Raw genomic sequence first — 25,476 nt, 5'->3', positions numbered from 1 at the left:
TTCACTTATCTGTATTCTGTTGTCTGCTATCACATTACATGTAATTACATTATGTACACCCTTCAGTGAGACAATCCTAGATCAAAGGTGTGTTAGAATTAGGAGGAAAATTTATTTAAATGTGTAAAACTTCATGAAAACTAATGAAAGATTGTTTCTGGCTATCACACTGTATTTACGTTACATTTGCCCATCACATGAGACTGGAGCCTGGAAAATGTAAAAGATTGCTAACTTCAAAGCATGGATTATGTTTGACACTGACAGACTTATGGGAAACTAGCAGATTGCTACATCTTTGCTTTGCTTTGGGTTTACAAATTTGGACTCACCTGTTAATGTACTTTACCTGCTTTAACCTCTTAATAACTCATTTCTTTTTCTTAGCTAATAAACCTTTAGTTAGTTTACTAGAGAAATTTACTTCCAGCATTGTTTTTGGTGTGAGATCCAGAGCATCCATTGACTTGGAGTAAGTGACCGAACCCTTGGGTTGGGAGTAACCTAATGTCAGGTGAGTTTTGGTTTTAATAACCTTTCAACATAAAGTCTAGTTTGTCTGGGAGGTAAAGAGGGTCCTGAGAGAGCATAAGGGGACTATCTGTGGCTCCACGGTAAGACTAATATAGTAATCCAGGAGTGCACATTTGTTATTGGCTTTGTAAAATCTTCTTATAGAATATGCCACCAACTTGGGGTGTCTGCCCTATTTTCTGACAGTCTGATCTCAGACTGGCACTCTCTGGTGAGCCTACCAGACAGCGTGACGGGGGACTGGATGAGAAATGGACAGGGTGGAGCCATTCCTCTAGGAAATGGGAAATCCTGCTCCCAATCCTCAGCTTCAAGGGGAGACCTATGCAGTCTCTGTTATAAACGGACAGGGGCTTTGGGAGAGGCAGGGGTTCCACGGCATTCTTCTGGAGAATCTGCTGTCTCTTCACTTGTATTCCACAAAGACAAAGGCTGAAAAGAATACCTTTGTCTGAAGGGCAGTCCGCATTCTCTTTTAAAGACATGGTGTAGTGTTGGAAGGAACTGTTTAGATTTTGTGGCATTGTCTACCACTAACTTGTATAGCTTCCCTCTGAAAGGCAGGGCTCCTGTGAATTTGGCAGAGCACAGCACCTGCTTTGAGTGGCTATCCATCTTCCAGAGCCGTAGGTGGCACCTGCTCACTGAGCTGGAGGCCATGTGTTTGCCTGAGAATCTAATTGCATCCACTGAGGTGTCAGCAATGAACATGGCTTCCAAGGTAACTTTTTTAAAAATAAAGCCACAGTGAGAGTGCTCTCTACCTTTGAGAGCTCTGAGTTTTCCACCCAATCGAAAGATGCGCGCTCTCTCTCTCTGTCTCTCTCTCTCTCTCAAAAAAAAAAGAGCTGTTAGTTACGCCCTGAGGGAGCTGAAGAGGGCTCACAGTCTTTTTTGAGAGTGGTATCCATTTTTCCATCTGGGAAGATAACCATATCTTTAGCCCGGGACACACTTTTGGTATCTCAGTAATTGGGACTTTTGGTTCCTGGATCCCGCAGAACCTAAGATAATTTCTGTTAATGTGCTTGCCCATGTCTGTCTTATCCCAATCGTTCTTGATTACTTCCTTGCAGTGTAGGTGAATTGTGGCTTCAAGGGAGGATTTCAAGGGGAGGTATTTGCTCAGAGGCTTACTTAGGAATTTTGATGATGATGAAGACGATAATGAGGAAGACAATGACTGACATTCCAGGATCCCTCAGCCAGAGATGAGAGAGATGCAGGCCATAGGGCTAAAGACTTTGCATTCTCTCTATTTGCTATTATATTTTAGTGTTTGTGGGATTATTTGTTGGTTTAGTGGATTTGTTAATAAAGGAAATTGTGAAAAATTGCAATTGTGTCTCATGTGCTTCTAGGGTCTCTTATTCTGATACTATAATAATCTGATATTATGATACTGATTATAATACTCCTGATGCTACTAAAGACTGAACCTTTATTGACCATTAATCAATATTAATCATTGATCCACCAATAAGGCGACAAAAGACAGAAATGGAGGGTGAGATGGTAGAAGCACTGCAGACTGGGTTAAGCAGGGGTTTTCACATATGCGTAAAGGAGATGAGAGCCAGCAGACAGGCGCTAGTCTGGTACCTACCAGCCGGAGGTAGTTCTTCAGTATCTGAAGGTGGATCATAGATGCGTAAGTCACACTGTTTAAGCAGCCTTCTTGAGGACCTTTAAAATACATATATTATTATCTAATACCTGCAATCCTCATGATTTATACGAATGTGTAATAAACAAACAAACATTCCTATACTAGCTATTGTAAGACCTTGAAGAATCTCTAAGACTCTATATGGACATCACATATTCAATCAGAGTTGCTAATCAACTTATTTTATCAAGAAAAGAATTACCTGTATCTCATAATACAAGTTTAAAAGGATATCTGTGAGGTACTATGGGTGGTCTAGATATTATAAAATAACTGTACCTCCGGGGTTTACTGCTCCTAAGTGCTATCATGTGTTTCTAAATGCTCTAGGTTCACATATCTGCTTTTAAACAAATTAAGTGATAATTATTTTAGTAACTGAATCTCAAATTTATGGGAAGCAGGAAAGTCGCATGAAATACTAAAGAAAAAAATGGTGGCAAATGATTCATAATCTCTATTACTATGGAATTTTTCAATTTTCAAAAACAAAATAGGTGCAAATGCCTTTACCGAACAAAAACACTGTTATGTGTTCGGTTTTATTCCTCTTCAAAAAATCCCACGGTGCCTGTGGAAAAATCTGACCTGTTGACCATGGAATATTTCCTGTTTAAAAAAAAAAAGAGAGAGAGAGAGAACAGAGACATATACATACTATATCTGCATACACCCCTCCACACACAGAGCACACCTATCCGTCGGCACAGAATGTGTACATATATATTCAGTTCTGCTATTTTGAAAAACAAATTCCACGTATAAAAACAACATTTAATTATTTTATATATGGGTGATGACATTTGAACATTTGCTGTTGTATACAGATTAAAACAATAGTTTAAAATATCACTTCGTAATGGCCTTTACATTTAATATATTAAATAGTAAACATGGAATAAAACCATGGCAATTTGCTTGATTCAAAGCATAATATATATTTTAGATGAAGGGCCTGGTTTTCCATTGCCCTATATCTTGTATAGTCATTCACATCAGTGCAAAGTGACCATAAAATGCTACCAATTGTGATTTGCACTCACTTCTTGTGTAAAAAGCTCTGAAAACTGAAGGGCAGCATTTTAAGCACACTTTGCACTAGTGCAATGAATACACAAAGGTGCAGGGTAATGGAAAGTCAGGCCCTAAGAGATGCTTGAATTTTGTGTTGCAGTGGCTGTTTATGAAAAGATGGGCAACAGTGAAAACAGTAGTTTTATTTATATATTGGCCAGATACCTTCATGCAGTATGGTTTTCCCAGTATTGTTCCATGATTACGCTAAGCGGGAAGTATCATACTGGAATAACAATCTGTTAATTTTCCTGATCAGTTCCTAAGTAGAGCTTTCACTGAAATAAAATGGGAGTTCTCTTTTGCCTATACATGTAAGTATCAGTCAGGATCCATTACAAAAACCCAAGCACAGGATTTTATAGAAGAGGTTTTGGTTTTTAAGGTGTAATGTTGATCCCTTCTTCTTGAGAGCTAGACTGAGACAACACAACTCTTATTGACCTAGGATCTCAGGGCAGACTTGAAACCTGGGTCCCAGAGAAGATATAAAAGTGCCTTAATCCACTAAACCACCCACACAGCCAGAGTTAAAGAATGCTTTCATGTAGGCATGTTCTAAGGATCTTAAGACAGTTCATAAGAACATAAGAATGGCCATACTGGGTCAGAACAATGGTTCATCTAGTCTAGTATCCTGTGTTCTGACAGCGGACAGTGCCAGATGCTTCAGAGGAAATGAACAGAACAGAATTTATTGAGTGGTCCATCCCCTGTTGTCAATCCCAGGTTCTGGCAGTCAGAGGTTTAGGGACTGAGTTGCATCCCTGACCATCTTGGCTAATAGCCATAGATGGACCTATCCTCCATGAACTTATCTAATTCTCTTTTGAACACCATTCTACTTCTGGCCTTCACAACATCTCCTGGCAATGAATTCCATAGGCGGACTGTGCATTGTGTGAAGAAGTACTTCCTTATGTTTGTTTTAAACTTGCTTCCTATTAATTTCAGCTGGAGACTCCTGGTTCTTGTGTTGTGTGAAGGAGTAAATTAGACTTCTTTATTCACTTTGTCCACATCATTTATGATTTTATAGACCTCTATCACAACCCTCCTTAATCATCGCTTTTCTAAGCCAAACAGTCCCAATCTTTTAAATCTCTCCTTATATGGGATCTGTTCCATGCCCCTAATAATTTTTGTTGCCCTTCTCTGTGCCTTTTCTAATTCTAATATATCATTTTTTGGATAGGGCAACCAGAACTGCAAGCTTTATTCAAGTTGTGGGTGTACCATGGATTTATATAGTGGCGTTATGGTATTTATTGTCCTCATTATCTATCCCTTTCCTAATGGTTCCTAACATTGTTAGCTTTTTTGACTACGGCACATTGAGAAGATGTTTTCAGAGAACTGTCCATGATGACTCCAAGATATTCTTCTTGAGTGGTAACAGCTAATTTAGATCCCATCATTTTATATGTGGAGTTGGGATTATGTTTTCCAACGTGCATTACTTTGCATGTATCAACACTGATTTCAAGTGCCATCAGTTTTGTGAGATCCCTTTGTAACTCTTCGCTGTCAGCTTTTGACTTAACTATCTTGAGTCATTTTGTATCATCTGCAAACTTTGCCGTCTCATGGTTTACCTCTTTTTCCTGATCATTTATAAACATCACTGGTCCCAATACAGATCTTTGGAGGACCCCACTATTTACTTCTCTCCATTTTGAAAACTGACCATTTATTCCTACTCTATCTTTTAACCAGTTACTGATCCATGAGAGGATCTTCCCTCTTATCCCATGACTACTTTGCTTAAGAGCCTTTGGTGAGGAACCTTGTCAAAGTCTTTCTGAAAGTGCAAGTACACTATATCCACTGCATCATCCTTGTCCATGCTTATTGACCCACTCAAATAATTTAAATCGATCGGTGAGGCATGATTTCCCTTTAGAAAACCTAAACTTCCCCAACAAATCATGTTCACCTGTATGTCTGATAATTCTGTTGATTATAGTTTCAACCAATTTACTCGGTAGCGAAGTCAGGTTTACTGGCCTGTAATTGCCAGGATTGCCTCTTTAATTTTTTAAAAACAGTGGTGTTATATTAGCTATCTGCCGGTCATCTGGTATAGAGGCTGATTTAAGCAATATGTTACATATCACAGTTTTGCAATTTCATATTTGAGTTCCTTCAGAAATCTTGGGTGAACACCATCTGGTTCTGGTGACTTATTGCTGTTTAATTTAGCAATTTGTTCCAAAACCTCCTCTTACCAACATCTCAATCAGCTCCTCTGATTTGTCACCTAAAAAGAATGGCTCAGATGTGGGAATCTCCCTCACATGCTCTGAAGTGAAGACCAATGCAAAGAATTCATTTAGCTTCTCTTCAATGCCCTTATCTTCTTTGAATGCTTCTTTTAGCACTTCAATCGTCCAGTGGATACACTGATTGTTTGGCGGGCTTCCTGGTTCGGATGTACTTAAAAAAAAATTTTGCTTCTAGTTTTTGTGTCTTTTGCTAATTGCTCATCAATTTTTTTTGACCTGCCTTCTTATACTTTCACATATGACCTGCCAGAGGTTATGCTCTTTTCTATCTTCCTCAGTAGGATTTGACTTGCAATTTTTAAGTGATGTTTTGTCTCTAACTACCTCTTTTACTCTGTTGTTTAACCATGGTGGCATTTTCCTGTTTTTTTGGGTTTTTTAAAATATATTTGGGGTATATATATCGTTTGAGCCTTCATTATTGCGTTTTCTAAAAAAGTGCCATACAGCTTGCAGGCATTTCACTCTTGTAACTGTTCTTTTTAATTTCCATTTAACTATCCTTCTTATTTTTACATAGTTTGAAGTTAAATGTTACCATGGTGGGTTTCTTTGGTATTTTCCCCTTACAAGGATTTTAAATTTACCATATATACTCATTCATTAGCCTGTTTGTTTATAAGCTGACCCCCCAAAAGGGATAGGTAAAAATTGCAAAAACTGTATGACCCTTTCATAAGCCGACCCTATATTTCAGGGGTTGGAAAACTTTGGCTCCCAGCCCGTCAGGGTAAGCTGCTGATGGGTCGGGACATTTTGTTTACTTGGAGCATCTGCAGGCATGGAGTCCCTCAGCTCCCTGTGGCTGCAGTTCGCCAGTCCCAGCCAATGGGAACTGTGGGTAGTGGCGTCACTTCCTGCAGCTCCCATTGGCTGGGAACGGCGAACCGCGGCCACAGGGAGCTGAGGGGCTCCATGCATGCAGATGCTCCAGGTAAACAAAATGACAATGTATTAAATATTCAATTCAATGATTCCATAGAGTTTAAAATCATCAAATTTTGGTGTAGACCCATTTATAAGCCGACCCCCCTTCTTTGATGCATCACTTTTTTACCAAAAATATTCGGCTTATGAATGAGTATATACGGTAATTACATTTGGTTGCTATTACCAATTGGTTCAGCTATTTTCACCTCTTGGACCAAATCCTGTGTGCCACTTAGGACTAAATCAAGAATTGCCTCTCCCCTTGTGGGTTCCAGGACTAGCTGTTCCAAGAAGCTGCCATTAATGGTGTCTAGAAATTTTATCTCTGCATCCCATCTTGAGGTGACATGTTCCCAGTCAGTAGGGGATAGTTGAAATCCCCGATAATTATTTTGTTTTCTGTTTTTGTAGCCTCTCTAATCTCCTGGAGCATTTCACAATCACTGTCATCATCCTGGGCAGGTGGTTGGTAGAATATTCCTACTGCTATATCTTACTATTCAAGCATGGAATCCATAGAGATTTTATGGTAAAGTTTAATTTAGATTTTTATGCTATTTGATGCTATGCTTTCTTTCACATATAATGCCATTCCCCCACTAATGAGACCTACTGTCATTCCCATATATTTTGTACTCTGGAATTACTGTGCCCCATTGATCATCATCATTCCAACAAGTTTCTGTGATACCTATTATGTCAATATTCTCATTTAATACCAGGCACTCAAGTTCACCAATCTTAGTATTTAGACTTCTTGAATTTGCATACAAGCACTTATAAAATTTGTCAATATTTAGTTGTCTGCCATGTGATCTAATTGAATGGGACTCTTTCATTTGACTGTTTCTCTTTAGTTCCTACCTGTAATCTGTCAGCTTCTATCCTCTCCTCTTTACTAAGATATAGAGTATCCCCTTTAATGAATCCTCCCCTAATGGATATGTCTGTCAGAATTGTGTGCTCTTCCACACCTGTCAGCTTTTCCTCAGCATGTAGTTTAAAAACTCCTCTATGACCTTTTTAATTTTACATGCCAGCAAGCTGGCTTCATTTTTTTTTAGGATGGGCTCCTCCTTTCCCAAAAGGGAATTTCCTTAGTCTCTAAGGTTTAAAGCAGCATATCAAGAAACCTCATCAAATATTTTCATCCAATTTATTTTATTGGGTAAGTAATACTTAAGGCATAAAAGTGTCTTAAATGCAAATGAGTGTTTTGTGTAATGAATGCAATCATGATGGCCTGATCTAGCCCAGAAGCTGCCACAAGTAATCTTAAATATACTTAACTAAGGAATTAACAACATAACATGCACCCCACAAACAGGAAAAAGGTATTGCTTTTCTTTCAAGCAACAGCGATGATTCTTACCTATTTTGATGGAGAATATACTGCTTGCACTGAGGCCAATGTTGGATTCTGCAGCATTATTAAATGTCAGGTCTTCTAGACTCTTCCATCCATCAGAGGTGATTGCTTGGAAATGGTTTGTCACCGCCTGACTCACTGCTTTTGAAAAATCATCCCATGATGTCTGTTTGCGGATATTTAAAGAACATATTGTGTTTTCTGTGTCACAATCCTCTGTACCACAGTAGGCTAGTTCTATTTCACTGACTGAAATCCTTAAAGGTACTCTAAGAGCATCTATTAAAAAAAAATTAGAGAACCTAAGATAGTTAAAATCACACAAAAAACACAATAAAAGAGCTATTGAAAATAAGGTTAATAATATGAAGTACTTTTACATCTCAATAGCCCTTGGAGACAGACAAGTATTATAACATCTATTATTCAATTAGGGAATATGGAGAAAGAGCATGGTCTGTACCACAATGCAAAACAGTCATAAAACCACTATTAAATTACAGATTATTATACAAAGCATTCAACATCACTACCTTCATTTTATAAGTATCGATAATACACTATTGGTCTACAAGACAAGCTTAAATAATCTTTCATTTTCTCTTTCCAGATGCAAATTCTTACAGATTTAGTCATATGGCTAGTGGTTTCTAACGTTTCATTTTCTAACAGGGAGGAGATTTCATTTGTGGTTATGCATATGTATGTCAATACAATTTTACTATCATTATAGAAAAAGCTAATAATTATTTAGTTGCAGTTACAGGGAAAAATATCCAAGCCAAACATTTTTAATGGGAGTCTGGAAAGCAAAAAATTCGAAACAGATTTCTCTTTGTGGACATTTTCTTTCATAGGAAAATAAAGACATTACACACTTAAAAATAGACAACCCATTGGAAACATTTTAAGACTGTCACCAGAGAAAAAAAGTTAAAAAATAATATAGGAACAAAGTGTGTGCAGTGGGTTACATACACAGCATAACACATTAGAGGAATAATTATTGGATCTTGCTGTACTCTGAGAACTGGGACAAAATTCCATAATAGCAATAGATTAAGTAGATTAATATCTGTTTATACTATATGCCAGAGGTGGCCAAACCATGAGTCATGAGCCGCATGCGACTCTTTTACAGTTAAACTGCAGCTTTCAGAGCCCCCTATAACCTCCCCACCCCCCTTTTCTGCCTACCAGATTGTTTGGAGGAGCTGGGGCTTCTGCCCTGTGGTGGCATGGTGGGGCTAGGAGTTTCTGCCCAATAGGGAGAGGGATCTTGGGGCTTCAGCCCCGCAGGAGGCGCCTGCTGAAGCCCCACGCCCCAGCAAGTGTGCCCCACAGGGCTGAAGCCCTGAGACCCTGCCCCAGGCCCTTGCAGGGCAGAAACCCCTAGCTCCACCATCTTGCCACAGGGCTGAAGCGCCAAACCCCATCTCTTGAACTTCTGAAGATTGTTGTATGCAGCTCAGAGGGCCAGTAAGTTTGGCTATCCCTGCTATATGCATCATTAAAGGTCACTCTAGGATTGCAAGCCTCACTCTCCCCCAACTTCATTGGAAAAACAATACATTTCAGCAAATGACCCTGAAATACTGAGGAAGTGCAGCTTCTACTGAGGAGAGAAGCTGGCTGGTTTGGGGAGTAATTCTGCTGTAACAAGACTTTCAATGCTGTTTTGTTTTTGTTTTTACAGTTCAATTGGGGAAAAAATCTGATTGGAGGTCAAACTGATATAAATATGGCAAAAAATGCCAGTGATTTGAAAAAAAAATCCATTTTAGGTAGAAGAAAACATAATTTAATCTGCAACATTTTGTTTCAGGGATTTTTAAAAGGCTAGATTCACAAAATGTCTGGTAGGGATGGTGCCACCGCTACCACCTGTAACATTTAGCCCAGTGCTTTGGGCACTCTCATCCAGTGACAATTCACAGTCAGCCATAATGACAATGACTATCTACTGGGCCAGGAAAAGAGAGTGAGGCATTCTCCTGCAACATGGGAGACCCAAGTTCGAGTCCCTGCTTCAATGACTCTGTTTAAACATAGCAGAACAGTTACAACAGGAGAGAATGAGAGAGATCCACACTAGAACCTGGGTCTCCCACATTCCGGTTAAGAGCCCTAACCACTGGGCAAAAAGTTGTAAGCAGGGCACCAGCACCACCTGCTCCTCCCATTTTTGAATGGCATCTAAATTATGAAAAAAAATGGTTTTGAGCCAAAACTATTTGGCAAATTTGTATCAAGTTCACTAGTAGTTTTGCAGCTAAAAAACCTGCACTTTTTGGTGAATAAACAATTAGTCTGGAAAAAAAATCATCCAGTTCTACTCCAAATTCAATAACAAACATGTTATTTTGTTTAAACCTGATAAGGATTTTGCCCAAAGAGTCTGAAAAGAGGAGGATAAGAACAATGAAAGGAAGAAAGGTAAAAGTTCTGATGAAAAATAAGTACTAAATATTAATTTACCAATTCCAAAGGATTAGGTTTGTTTTCAGAATTGAGCAATTTATTTGATTTTTTTTTTAAAGTTGACACATTTTAAGGTACTACTAAAAATCAGAACAAGAGATTACCCTATACCTTCCAACAAGATGTTTTTTGTCATTTATTGTAGCAGAATTTTGAGTAATATGTCTGCACTCTTTAAAAACTAAACTGGCTTGGTGGTTGAAAAATGTGAGCAGGGTGAGATTAAGGGTAAACAAACATTGTATTAAATGTTTCTTCTGTGTCCCACAAAACCCTGGCTGCTCAATATTTTAGTGCAGTGCTGTTGGCAAACTGTAACTCACTCAAGTTCTCCAGGAGATGTTTGCAGTCATCAGTGGCAACATCATGCAGCGTTCGATCGCACTTATCTTTCCTTTCAGCCTCTAGTCCACCATGGCTACACAAGATTTCTAGGCAGTTCTGGAAAGATGAGAGCTGTATTATTTGCAGTTTAACTAAATTAACTTGAGCTAAATACTCAAAAATTGTTTTCTTTCCGAAGCAGGCAGCCCTGCAATTAGACATTACACTTCTGATTCAATATGTACACATGTATTTCCAAATATACAGAGAAAGGCAACTAACAGAATTGCTAAACATGAAGCTCCAAAAGGCGTTTCTCACAGAACTGAAGTACAGGTGTCAAATGTTTTGCCTTAGGGCTAGTCTACACTTACCGCGCGGGTCGACGCGGTGAGTTCGACTTTCCGGAGTTCGAACTATCGCGTCTGATCTAGACGCGATAGTTTGAACTCCGGAAGCGCTAGTTCGAACTCCGGTACTCCACCTCGGCAGCTGGAGTTAGCAGAGTCGACCTTGGAGCCGCGGAGTTCGGTTCCGCGGCGTCTGGACGGGTACGTAGTTCGAACTAGGGTAGTTCGAATTCAGCTACGCTATTCACGTAGCTGAATTTGCGTACCCTAGTTCGACCCCCATTCTTAGTGTAGACCTGCCCTTAGACTTGAAATTCTCAGGCCAAGGTTTTTAAAACAGAGTCCCTAAAGTCAGTATTTTCCAAGCACTGGGAACTCTATAGCTCCCACTGAAGTCAACACTTCTGAAAATCTGGTCACTTATTTAAGAGCCTAACTTAAAGTATCCTGTTTTGAAAATCTTGGTTTCAGTTTTCAGCTTATATTAAAAGGCAAGTTGAAGGTTTAGTAATGATTCACCTACTAGGATATTCAGAAGACATGAGCAACCCACTGAACCTGTGTTTACTTAGCAACAAAAACATTAGCAGGGTAACAAATTCCCATTCATGCTTGGTATGTGAGTGATACACAATAACTCAACAATGATAGTTGCAAATTCACCTTACAAGTCCCTCCTTCAGCAAGTAAATTTGAATTTCTGAAAGAATATCAATAATGCAAACAAATCTTAGTTTGTAACAAAAACAACAGAATACAAACATTTAGACACACCAGCCCAAATTTTTAAAGCTATTATAAAGAGAGAAATCTAGCTCAAGTGACCCTGCTGACTGCAGCTGTGACGGTATGGCACAGGGAGAAAGGTGATCCCTCAAGCTGTCTGGTCCCAGGTCATTTAGGGCTTTACAGATAATAATGAACACCTTAAGCTCCACCGGCAAATCAACTGGCAGTTAGTGCAGATCCTGAAGCACCTGTGTCATTTATTTGCTTCTAGCAAGATGCCCCATTCAATAAGAAAGCCACTGCATTCCACACCAGCATCTGTCTCCAAATCATTTTAAGGGGTAGCCTTACACAGAGTGCATTGCAGTGGTTTAATCTTCAGGTAACTGGGCAGCACAGCATGGGGAGGAGGTGACCTGACCTCTGTGGAGAAAGAAGTGGTTCAGGACTATTTAGAAAAGCTGGATGAGCACAGATCCATGGGGCCAGATGCTCTGCGTCTGAGAGTGCTAAAGGAGTTGGTGGATGTGATTGCAGAGCCATTGGCCATTATCTTTGAAAATTCATGGTGATCGGGGGAGGTCCCGGATGACTGGAAAAAGGCTAATATAGTACCCATATTTAAAAAAGGGAAAGAGGAGGATCTGGGGAACTATAGGCCAGTCAGCCTCACCTCAGTCCCTGGAAAAATCATGGAGCAGGTCCTCAAGGAATTCTGAAGCCCTTAGAGGAGAGAAAAGTGATCAGGAACAGTCGGCATGGATTCACCAAGGGCAAGTCATGCCTGACTAACCTAATTGCCTTCTATGAGGAGATAACTGGGTCTGCGGATGAGGGGAAAGCAGTGGATGTGTTATTTCTTGACTTTAGCAAAGTTTTAGATACGGTCTCCCACAGTATTATTGCTGGCAAGTTAAAGAATTATGGGCTGGATGGACAGAAAGCTGGCTAGATCGTCGAGCTCAACAGGTAGTGATCAATGGCTCCATGTCTAGTTGGCAGCCGGTATCAAGCGGAGTGCCCCAAGGGTCGGTTCTGGGGCCGGTTTTGTTCAATATCTTCATTAATGTTCTGAAGGATGGCATGGACTGCACTCTCAGCAAGTTTGCAGATGACACTAAACTGGGAGCAGTGGTAGATACGCTGGAGGGTAGGAATAGGATACAGAGGGACCTAAACAAATTAGAGGATTGGGGCAAAAGAAACCTGATGAGGTTCAACAAGGACAAATGCAGAGTCCTGCACTTAGGACAGAAGAATCCCATGCACTGCTACAGACTAGGGACCGAATGGCTAGGCAGCAGTTCTGCAGAAAAGTCCTAGGGGTTACAGTGGACAAGAAGCTGGATATGAGTCAACAGTGTGCCCTTGTTGCCAAGAAGGCTAACAGCATTTGGGGCTGTATAAGTAGGGGCACTGCCAGCAGATCGAGGGACGTGATAACTCCCCTCTATTCGACATTGGTAAGGCCTCATCTGGAGTACTGTGTCCAGTTTTGGGCCCCACACTGCAAGAAGGATGTGGAAAAATTGGAAAGAGTCCAGTGGAGGGCAACAAAAATGATTAGGAGGCTGGAACACATGACTTATGGGGAGAGGCTAAGAGACCTAGGATTGTCTGCAGAAGAGAAGAATGAGGGGGGATTTGATAGCTGCTTTCAACTACCTGAAAGGGGGTTCCAAGGAATATGGATCTAGACTGTTCTCAGTGGTACCAGATGACAGAACAAGGAGCAATGGTCTCAAGTTGCAGCATGGGAGGTTAAGGTTGGATATTAGGAAAAACTTTTTCCACTAGGAGGGTGGTGAAGCACTGGAATGGGTTACCTAGGGAGGTGATGGAATCTCTTTCTTTGGAGGTTTTTAAGATCAGGCTTGACAAAGCCCTGGCTGGGATGATTTAGTTGGGAACTGGTCCTGCTTTGAGCAGGGGCTTGGACTAGATGACCTCCTGAGGTCCCTTCCAACCCTGATATTCTATTTTATATTCTATGTAATAAAAGTATGGTGAATAGTGGCAAGGTCCTCAGACAAAAAAAAAAAAGGTCACAACCTCTTAGCCAGACTCAGGTGATAAACAGATTTGGCCAAGATTTTTAAAAGCGTAGAGAAATTTTAAGCGCATCCATTTTTGGGTGCCCCATCCAAGATACCTACAGAGGCCTCATTTTCACAGGGTGGGTTCTCAGCCTTCTCTGAGAATCAAGCCTCTTTTATAATGTCTCAGTTTAGACACTCAATATCACTAGTTGATTTTTAAAATCTTGGGCCCTATTCTCAAAACTATCCTTCCCTATGCCCCTCAATGACATCTCTGTTCCATTCTCTCTTCCAGAAACAAACAGTCTCAGCTTTGAACTGATACAAATCCTACTTCTCATTAAAAAAAAAAAAATCAATTAACCATTCAGAGTTAATAGCGTCAAGCTTCTGATGCCAAATGTTGCATTAGTGCCTGGTGTCAAGAAACTGCCCTGCTGACATCAATTAGTCAGGGTGGAGTAGGTCAGATTGGATTTCCCCCTGCAATCACAATAAAACATTTTCCAGCTAACGTACTCATTTCCAATTGAAAAGCCCGCGCAAAGCACAGATACTTAAAAAAAAAAATCAATATTCCATGGATAGTTGGAGATTGTATTTGCAAAATTAAAATAATTTTCATTTAACTATGAACAGTTACATTTACAATTAAGGATGTCATTAACTTGACATGTCTATATTAAATAGACACAATTAATAGAAAAGTAATTTAATTGCTACAATAGTTATAACAACATACAGACAGACCTTAAAGCCTTTTGATGCTGCTATATGGGCAGCAGTCCAACCCTCTTTGTCAGCATGGTTGATGAGATCTGCAGAAACAACAGGTCTTGCTTTACTGGGATAGCTGTCTTCTCTGCATTCCAAGTCAAAGAAGCCTGAATTAGGCTGTGCATCATTCATAAAGTTCCCATTGTCTGTTTCTCCATAGTACATAAGGAGCTTGAGGCTGTCAACATTACCAGAATCCACAGCTGCATGAATTGGTGTCCAGCCATCCTAAAGACACAAAAATGAAAAGCACAACCCAACCACACATGGAGAAAAGTGGTTAGTTACAGAATTTATATTACTAATTGCTTTCTATCAAACATGCTGTCTGTAAAGCTTTTAAGCATCCAACAATGGCTGGCTATAAACAAATGTCACAGTTTTGTATGAGACAGCCCATCTGTTGTGCTTTATACAAAAGTATGTGTGTGAGATGCCTGGTGTGAAATGAAAAAGGTGGGTTACAGTCCCATAATACCTGCTTGGAAAAAGACATTTATTGAGCCACCACAGGTTGTAAGGGTCCACCGAAAACATGCCAAGTGGAGGTCAAAATGAATTAAAGCAACCCTCTGCCAGGGATGTCTTGGGTTGCAAACTGCGAGCTAATGTAACATTGTAACTGGACCTTTGTCAGATTTTTTATTTACTATTCTGTACAATTTTATATAGCACTTTTCTCCTCCCTGGCTATGCACAATGTTAGCTTCTCTCTGCATTAGCACAACAAAGCCAATGCAGCTGCTCTTGGAAGAATTTTCAATCCTTAATCAGGGCCGGCTCTGGCTTTTTTTCCACCCCAAGCAAAACCTGCGGGCCAGCCGGAGCAGCGAAGGGGAAAACAAACAAACAAAACCTGTGGGACGGATGGAGTGCGGGTGCAGGGGGACTCCCGGCCCTGCAGATGTGCCCTGGGCAGCAGGGGACAAAGAGAGAAGGGGGACAGCCAGGGCTTCCTTCAGTGGGGCGCTCGCCACGCCGCCTGCGAGGAGGACTCCGCGCCGCTCCTGTCGGCGGGCAGAGAAGGACGCAGGCTGCCCTGCTGGGCTTGCTACAGACCTGGGACCGCCCCCAGCAGGGCGCTCCCCTCCTCTGCGCTGCTGCCCCCTACAGGGTGGCTAGAGTAGCAAAGCAAAAAGAAAAAAGAAAAAAACCTGCGGGGGCGGCCGAAGCGGCAAAGCAAAAAAAAAAAAAAAAAAGAGAGAGAGAGAGAGATTGGCCGGAATGCCGCCCCTTGGAATCTGCTGCCCCAAGCACGAACTTGCTCAGCTGGTGCCTGGAGCCAGCCCTGTCCTTAATTCTCCTTTGATGTCCTTAATTTAAAAGGCCACAGTCTGAACTTGTCTCTCCTACTTATTTTCTTCTAAATTATCACTACATTTGAGCTGACCATACAAGCTTCTTTCCATTGTAAGTGACAAAAAGATTCTCAGCATACGGTGGTGCTGGAACAGTTTTTGGAGTGGGGGTACTGAGATGCATCCCTCTTGCCCCCTTCTGCGACCCCCACCCCCTAGAGCTGGGTCTGGAAGCACGCCCTTGGCTCTGGGAGCGGGGACGCGAACAGGAGTAAGGCAGTGGAGGCTGGGGCCACAGCTATGGGTGGGTGCAGAGTCCCGGGCATGGGGCTGGCAGCCGGGACTCCGCATGCAGGGCGGATGGCCAGGACCCTGGGGTCAGTGGCTGGGCCCCTGGGGCTGGCAGGGGAACCCCTGGGCGCAGAGTCAGCAGCCAGGCGGGACCCTGGGCTGGCAACTGGGACTCTAAGGCAGGCAGCAGAGCCCCCAGGCATGGGGCGGGCTGCTGGGATCCAGGATGCAGGGCCAGAGGCCAGGACCCTGGGACTGGCAGTGGAGCCCCTGGGACTCCAGTGGGACCCCGCATGTAAGCTGGTGGCTGGGACCCTGGGGTTGGCTGTAGAGCCCCCGGGTGTGGGGCTGGCGGCAAGGACCATGGGGCTGGCAGCGGAGCCTCTGGGGTCCCAGCGGCTGGGACCTCATATGTGGCCTAGAGGCTGGGACCCTGAGGCTGGCAGCAGAGCCCCCAGGGATGGCAGCCAAGCAGGACCCCAGGCCAGCAGCAGAACCTGCAGGGGGCCGGCAGGGGGGCCGGCAGCCAGCACTCAGGGTGGCAGAGGCGTGGGGCCAGCAGCCAGGATACCAGGCGCAAAATCTGGGGGTGCTGCAGCACCCTCCGAGGCCTACTTCCTGCACCTTTGTCAGCATATATGTATGGTTTGAGTTTTGCAATCTCCTTAGTTTGGAAAAATCAACACACACATTCATACAACTCAACACTGTAATATTGGTTCCACCCTTCATCATTTTGCTACTACATTTTCTACTCTAAGGAAAGATTTTTTTTAATTTCAGGGATGCTTGATGGTTTGGATTTTACTTTCAAAGAGATCCACTTAGAAAATCCACTTAGTGAGAGAAATGTCTTGCAGTAGATTGTTTTTCCAATTTTAAAAAATGAAACTGTTTAAGGTATTCGCAGATCTTGACCTCAAACACTAAATTTTAAAGTCATTTATTGGTCATCTGCAGCCAGCACTCCACAATGAGAGTTGGGAGAAAGGTACAAGGAACATTTCCCCTGTATTACCCAGCAGAGCAGAGCACAATGGCAGTGCTCACACTCCTTTAACAGCAAAGACTGATTCAGGATTCTTCCTCTGTCTATGATATCTTCCTCAAAGCTGGTAGGAAAGGATGGATTCATGGACCTGGCCTCCTGACACAAGACAGGGAGTCTGTTCCTATGTGGGGGAAAAGCACGCTGTGCCTTCTCCAAAGATAGTGCAGTGGCTAGACTTCTGTGGCAGTGGGGAGCACTCTGGAGCCACTGGGAAAAAATGTGGAAGTGTCTCAATAACAAAGGCATTTAAGTCCCAATAACTGAATTTCAATGGGACTTAAGTGCTTTTGAAAAATTTATCTATTGTACCTCCCTAGGTCTTCTTCTCAGGGTGATGCACTTTTGTAGCACCACCTTCCATAAGGTGTGGCTTAATATTACAACAAAGAAGCAATCAGTAAGTGGCAATTTCTGTAATGTCTTGGTATAAAAAGTCAACTTATCAACCAGACAAGAACTTTTCAATAATGTTTTCTATATCCTCTTTTCCTCTAATTTCAAAATGAATTCAGGTTATTTTCCACACAAAAATCAGCCCCTTTTAACCTAATTAACATGCAGTATGTGTTTAAAAGGCTACAATACATACAAAATATCTTTCATACAATATTTCTGGAGAGTCTAAAACTCACAACATTCAGGGATAAAAAGTCTCAATATTATGTGTACTTGTCAAATGTTTAAGCAATAGCCCTGAAGTACGTGAATAAGGGAATGCCTAACCTTTAAATTTGAAGACACTCACCTACTGTCTCCCCATCCACACCACACACATACATTTTGTTTTATCCTCCTCACTCTCCCTTTGTGACAAATGTCTAAGAATTTCTTTCACAATCCTTGCTGAAGAATGTTTTCTTCAAGGATAACATTGATCTGCAATTAGACAAGATGTCCCAGAGCTATAGAGGTATCGGGGCTACCACATATCCCTACCTCATTCATGACTGTCACCAGGAGAAGCAAGGCTACAACAACATAAGAACATAAGAACGGCCGTACCGGGTCAGACCAAAGGTCCATCTAGCCCAGTATCCTTTCTACCGACAGTGGCCAATGCCAGGTGCCCCAGAGGGAGTGAACCTAACAGGCAATGATCAAGTGATCTCTCTCCTGCCATCCATCTCCATCCTCTGACAAACAGAGGCTAGGGACACCATTCCTTACCCATCCTGGTTAATAGCCATTTATGGACTTAACCACCATGAATTTATCCAGTTCTCTTTTAAACGCTGTTATAGTCCTAGCCTTTACAACCTTCTCAGGTAAGGAGTTCCACAAGTTGACTGTGCGCTGCGTGAAGAACTTCCTTTTATTTGTTTTAAACCTGCTGCCTATTAAGTTCATTTGGTGACCCCTAGTTCTTGTATTATGGGAATAAGTAAATAACTTTTCCTTCTCCACCTTCTCCACATCACTCATGATTTTATATACCTCTATCATATCCCCCTTTAGTCTCCTCTTTTCCAAGCTGAAGAGTCCTAGCCTCTTTAATCTTTCCTCATATGGGACCCTCTCCAAACCCCTAATCATTTTAGTTGCCCTTTTCTGAACCTTTTCTAGTGCCAGTATATCTTTTTTGAGATGAGGAGACCACATCTGTACACAGTATTCAAGATGTGGGTGTACCATTGATTTATATAAGGGCAATAATATATTCTCAGTCTTATTCTCTATCCCCTTTTTAATGATTCCTAACATCCTGTTTGCTTTTTTCACTGCCTCTGCACACTGCGTGGACATCTTCAGAGAACTATCCACGATGACTCCAAGACAACAACACTGCATACCATGAGAGTTGACAGTGAAGCAGATCGATTCTACCTCTGCTGTCCTACACAGGAACATGGTATACAAAATGTTGCATTTTAAAACTGAGGCTGAGAGGAAAGCTAAGAGATTTATAAGTTTTTAGGGAAACTATGCAACCTAAACAAATAGAAAACATTTTACAATGAGACACAGCAATATTAAAATCAAAGCTTTTTACTAATTCCAAAACACACTGAATATTACATCATTAAAGAGTTAAAAATTACAGTGCAAGGAATTCTGATTTTTGCAGCTGTGCAGTTCACACTGTGATTTTAGAAATTCTTTTAACTTACACTGGTTTTTACACTTCGATCTGCTCCAGCTTCAAGCAAAAGTTTGATACATTCATTATTTCCATTTCCACAGGCTAGGTACAAAGGCGTCTGTCCTCTTTCAGCAGCATGGTTAACGTCAGCCTGATGCATAATTAATAATTCTGCACACCTATGAATGGAAACATCAGGTGACAACACAATAAAAGATTCCTGTACTTGACTTTTTAAATGCCATGTGACATTACATGCACATTTAAAAAACATATTTAAATGTTGTATTGATGTATATATTAGCATAGACTAATTTAGTTAAATTAATCACATCAATCCTAAATTATTGTAGGTATATTAAAGTTCTGTTTAAAACTGGCAAGACTGAAAAACTGTATTTTACAAGAGCTGACAAAAACTTCTTAGTTGACAGCTGTTTGAATAAAAGACTTCAAGTGTGAGTAACAAAGGAATGTTTTTTTCCTGACCACTGACATCAGAGTTCTCTCTCTTTAAATATTTGGCAATCCCTCTATTACTCTCACTGCAGTTATGTTTGTAGTTCTACAAAGCAGCAAATACTGAAAACACAAACTTGTTGTGAAGCTTTACAATATTTTCATTAGAAAACAGCATCTAAAGCGTCAGAACTGTAGAGATGTCTCCTATCCATGAAACGTAACAGCTGTGAAAGACTGCTTTTCAGGTGACTAAAGATTTGTCCACAAAAGCCATACACACTCTTGCCTCCTCATAACAACATACTTTTATTCAATATTTAAATTGCTGTAGCTTTCACAGGCCCAGTTGAGGACTGGAGTCCCACTGTGATAAGTGCTGTGCAAACACACAATCTCTGACCAAAGACAAGCAACATGAGGATGGAGGAGGACACAATTATGTGTGTATATTTGTGCATATAATTTGTATACAGTATGCACTTTTCCCCCCTTGCAATTATAAATAGACATATTCCCAAATGTCCCTCTACCCAGCTGTCATTCATTGGCTTATTTCATAAGGGCACTGCAGTACAGCTGGGTCTTGATGAGAGGGTTTTATGGATTAGTTCAGGGAACATGTTCCATGTGTCAGAGATGCATGAAAGTACACATGGAGATGCAAGAGAGTGCAGCTGACAGGAAGGCAGAGCAGGCTGGAATCTTTGACTGAGAAGGTAAAGTTGAAAATGACAGAATAAAATGAAAGAAAAGACAAGAGGAGTACTCAGATTAAGTTATAGGTGCAGCAGGCCTGTATAACTAGGGTCTCCACTCATGGAGCCATTGATTACATCAGAATCTCAGCTTTCATCTAAAAAATGAAGATTCTCGCCATAATGGTTGTAAAGAAATGTGTGAACTGAGGCTGTACAAAAGAAAAAAAGCTTCGAGGGAACCCAACTAACATCAGCTCCACTGTGGTCTGAGGAGAAGAGTGATGTGGGCCACCTGCTGCCACTCCCATCTTTCAGCTACTCCCAATGAGGGGAGGTACTGCTGGCCCTTCCTGGCCACTACCTCTCTGGAACGGTAGGGAGAGGGCCCCATGCTGTGGTTGACTAGCACCCTGAATTGCTTTAATCTTACCCTGAGGGGCAAAGTTGTGCGAAGAGTCTTACAAGGTGAAGACAAGAAGTTGAACTTGATGCAGTGAAACAGGAGGAGTTATTGGAAGGATTCAAAGAGGTGCTTAATATGCTCTAAATGATAGACAAGAATTACAATCTTAGCAAGTGTGTTAATGGATACAAGGTACATGGTGTTTGGGAGGCCAGAGAGGAGGTGATTACAGTAATCAAGATGGGAGGATGATGCCAGCCTGGATGAAAGCTTTGGCTGTCTCTACAGCAATGAAAGGATGAATCTTCAAAATGTTATGGAGGAAGTAGCTGCAGGAATTGGACACAGCCTGAATATGTCTGGCAAGGAAGGAGACCAGTTAAAGGTGACAGGCTGGATCAACAAGAGGGATGGTGGAATGGATTAAAGGGATGTAGTGAGGTTATAAACTTGGTCCAACATTTAGATTGCATACTATCAGCCTTTTATAAAAACCTAAAACCATCAGAAATGCTTCCATCATTCATTAAAACATTACAGAGGAATTTTTTTTTAAGCAAACATTCTTCTGCAGTGTTTGCAAGCCAACACTGGAGCACTGTCTTAGAACCAGCTTTAATAATCTTAAATGTTACCAAGCTGATAAAAAAACTAAAAAGTTTTCATTGGAAAAAACAAGTCACCTTCTTGTAACTGTTGTTCATTAAGATGTGTTGCATATGTCCATTGCAACTGTAGGTGTGTGCGTGTCCCGTGCACCAGTGCTAGAGTGTTTTCCCCAGTGCAAGGGTTCTCTTTTTTTGATGGGCCCCCCATTTGAAAATGTTTCAGGCTGTGATGACCAGAAAAACACACACACATGCCACCCTTACTTCTATGGGCTGCTGCTGGTGGAGGCGCTGCCCTCGCAGGTGGGCACCTGACCAGTAGCCACCGCACTCCAGCTGCCAGCTCTAGAGGCAGCCAGGAATTAAGGATGGCAATATAGTGACAGCTCCCCCCCATTCCCAGAATAGCCTTGCAACCCCCTTCTGGGTCTTAACCTCCAGTTTGAAAAACACTTCCCTAGCTGTACCCCTAACGGCCCTGCCCACACTTGAGCTCCTCGTGGAGGAGCTTCGCCTCTCCATCAGTCCCTTCACACCAGAAGCTAATGGTAGTCTCCGATGCCCTGGGGGGAGAGGACAGGTGGTATAGTGGACATATGCAACACATCTCAAAGAACAATGGTTATGAGATGCTGAGTAACCATTTCTTCTTCAAGTGCTTGTATATGTCCATCACACTGTAGGTGACCCCCAAGCTCTTATCCCAGACCGTGGGGCTTGGATTCTCATTAGAAAAAGGAACTGTGGGACCTACATTTGCATCTTCCCTTGATGCAGCAGTCAGTGCATAATGTCTGGTGAATGTATGAACTGAAGACCACACAGTTGCCCTGCAGATGTCCATAATAGGGATGTGTGCCACAAATGCTGTTGAGGCTGAATGTGCTCTAGCTGAGTGTGCAGTCAGCCTGTCAGGGAGTGCTATCCCTTTGGAAGCATAAGAGTGCTGCACCTGGTGATCTGTTTCAACAGTCTCTGTATTGTAACTGGTTGTCTTCTCTCACATGCTCTGGATTTGAAACAAAAAGCTAGGAAGAAACATGGAAGGGCTGTGTCCCATCCACGGTCCCATACACGGTGTGCAGCCTTTGCTCATACCTGTGAACATGATTCATATGAAAATCAGATACTACCTTTGAGATGCTCTTAGGGTGTGGCCTAAGCTGAACCTTGTCCTTGTGGAAAATGGAGCATGGTGGATCAGAAGCCATAACAACATAAGAATGACCATACTGGTTCACACCAGAAGCCCATCTAGCCCAGTATCTTGTCTTCCTACAGTGGCCAATGAACAGAACAGGCAATCCTCAAGTGACCCAACCCCTATCACCCATTTCCAGCTTCTGGCAAACAGAGGCTAGGGAAACCATCCCTGGCTAATAGCCATTGATGGACCTATCTTCCATGAATTTATCTAGTTCTTTTTTTAACCCTGTTATAGTCTTGGCCTTCACAACATGCTCTGGCAAAGAGTTCCACAGGTTGACTTCCTTTTGTTTGTTTTAAACCTGCAGCCTATTAATTTCATTTGGTGACCCGTAGTTCTTGTGTTACAAGAAGGAGTAAACAACACTTCCTTATTTACTTTCTCCACACACGTCATTATTTTATAGACTTCTATCATATCCATCCTTAGTTATTTCTTTTCCAAACTGAAAAGTCCCAATGATATCCCTAATCATTTTTGTTGCCCTTTTCTGAACCTTTTCCAATTCCAATATATCTTTTCCGAGATGGGGCAACCACATCTGCATGCAATATTCAAGATGTGGGTGTACCATGGATTTATATAGAGGCATTATGGTATTTCCTGTCTTATTATCTATCCATTTCTTACTGATTCCCAACTTTCTGTTAGCTTTTTGACTGCTGCTGCACATTGAGTTGATGTTTTCAGAAAACTATCCACAATGATTCCAAGATCTCTCTTGAGTGGTAACAGCTAATTTAGACCCCTTATTTTATATGTATAGTTGGAATTATGTTTTCCAATCTGCATTATCTTGCATTTATCAACATTGAATTTCATCTGTCATTTTGCTGTCCAGTCACCCAGTTTTGTGAGATCCCTTTGTAGCTCTTCGCAGTCTGCTTTGGACTTAATTATCTTGAATACTTCTGTATCCCCTGCAAATTTTGCCACCTCCCTGTTTACCCCTTTTTCCAGATTGTTTATGAATATGTTCAATAGTATTGGTTTCAGTACAGACCCCTGGGGGACACCACTATTTACCTGTCTCCATTCTGAAAACTGACAATTTATTCCTACCCTTTGTTTCCCATCTTTTAACCAGTTACGAAACCATGAGAGAATCTTTCCTCTTATCCCATGACAGCTTACATTGCTTACGAGCCTTTGATGAAGGATCTTACCAAAGGCTTTTTGAAAATCTAAGTACACTATATCCACTGGATCCCCCTTGTCCACATGCTTGTTGACCCTCTCAAAGAATTCTAGTAGACTGGTGAAGCATGATTTCTCTTTACAAAAACCATGTTGACTCTTTCCCAAACAAATCGTGTTCATCTTTGTGTCTGACAATTCTGTTCTTTAATATAGTTTCAACCAGTTTGCCTGGTACTGAAGTCAGGCTTACTGGCCTGTAATTGCTGGGATCACCTCTGGAGCCCTTTTTAAAAATTGGTGTCACATTAGCTATCCCCCAGTCATTTGGTACAGAGGCTGATTTAAATGATAGGTTACAGTCTACAGTTAGTAGTTCTATAATTTCACATTTGAGTTCCTTCAGAACTCTTGGGTGAATACCATCTGGTCCTGGTGACTTATTGCTGTTTAATTTATCAATTTGTTCCAAAACCTCCCCTAATGACACCTCAATCTAGGACAGTTCCTCAAATTCATCACCTAAAAAGAATGGCTCAGGTTTGGGAATTTCCCTCACATCCTCAGCCATGAAGACTGATGCAAATAATTAATTTAGTTTCACTGCAATGGCCTTATCATCCTTGAGTGTTCCTTTAGCATCTTGATCGTCCAGTGGCCCCACTGATTGTTTAGCAGGTTTCCTGCTTCTGATGTACTTAAAAAAAAATTTGCTATTACTTTTTGAGTCTTTGGCTAGCTGTTCTTCAAATTATTTTTTAGCCTTCCTAATTGTATTTTTACACTTCACCTGCCAGAGTTTATGCTCCTTTCTATTTTCCTCACTAGGATTTAACTTCCACTTTTTAAAGGATGCCTTTTTGCCTCTCACAGCTTCTTTTACTATGTTGTTTAGACACAGTGGCACTTTTTTTTGGTTCTCTTACTATTGTTATGAATTTTGGGGTACACATTTAAGTTGAGCCTCTATTATGGTGTATTTAAAATGTTTCCATGCAGCTTGCAGGGATTTCACTTTTGGCACTGTACCTTTTAATTTCTGTTTAACTAAATTCCTCATTTTTGTGTAGTCCCCCTTTCTGAAATTAAATGCTACTGTGGTGGGCTGCTGTGGTGTTTTCCACGCCACCAGGATGTTAAATTTAATTATATTATGGTCATTATTATGAAGTGGTCCAGCTATATTCACCACTTTGACTAGATCCTGTGCTCCACTGGCTATACTCTTCTCAATTATACTGACAGGTCATTTCTACACTGCAATTAGGATCAATTAGTAAACTGGGCTCATTTAAACCACATGCATTTGAATACAGCCAAAAGCAAGGTCATGCATCTACAAAGAAGGCATATCAAATTTACAGCATGAGGGAGTATATTCTGGAATGCAGTGGCTCTGTGAGGAACATAGGGGTCATGGAGGATACCCAGCTGAAACTAAGCTCCCAATGTGATGTGGTAGCTAAGAGAGCTAATTTGATCCTTGGCTATAAAAGAAGAGGAATATCAAATTGGAGTAGGAAGGTGATATTAACTCTGTATACAGTATTAGTAAGACCATTACTAGAATATTGTTTCCAGTTCTGACTGGAAAAGGCTCAGGAAAGAGCTAAAAGAATGATTTGACAACAGTAAAAAACCAAACGAAAACAAAAACAGTTACTTACCTGTACGGCCACA

The 25,476-nt window shown here is 41.4% G+C and overlaps 1 protein-coding gene across 1 annotated transcript in view; it reads right to left on the bottom strand.

The window, feature by feature from the left end:
* Nucleotides 1–25,476, bottom strand: part of CTTNBP2 (cortactin binding protein 2) — a 182,187-nt gene that overhangs the window by 49,699 nt on the left and 107,012 nt on the right. The window contains 6 exon segments of the mRNA XM_045000591.1: nucleotides 2,141–2,220; nucleotides 2,717–2,812; nucleotides 7,865–8,140; nucleotides 10,666–10,783; nucleotides 14,535–14,789; nucleotides 19,310–19,460. Of these exon segments, the coding sequence (XP_044856526.1) occupies nucleotides 2,141–2,220; nucleotides 2,717–2,812; nucleotides 7,865–8,140; nucleotides 10,666–10,783; nucleotides 14,535–14,789; nucleotides 19,310–19,460 (976 nt within the window).

The sequence above is a fragment of the Mauremys mutica genome, chromosome 1 (assembly GCF_020497125.1).
Source record: "Mauremys mutica isolate MM-2020 ecotype Southern chromosome 1, ASM2049712v1, whole genome shotgun sequence".
Classification (NCBI taxonomy): Eukaryota; Metazoa; Chordata; order Testudines; family Geoemydidae; genus Mauremys; species Mauremys mutica.
Note: the sequence above shows the minus strand (reverse complement) of the source record. Positions and strands in the feature narration are given on the sequence as shown.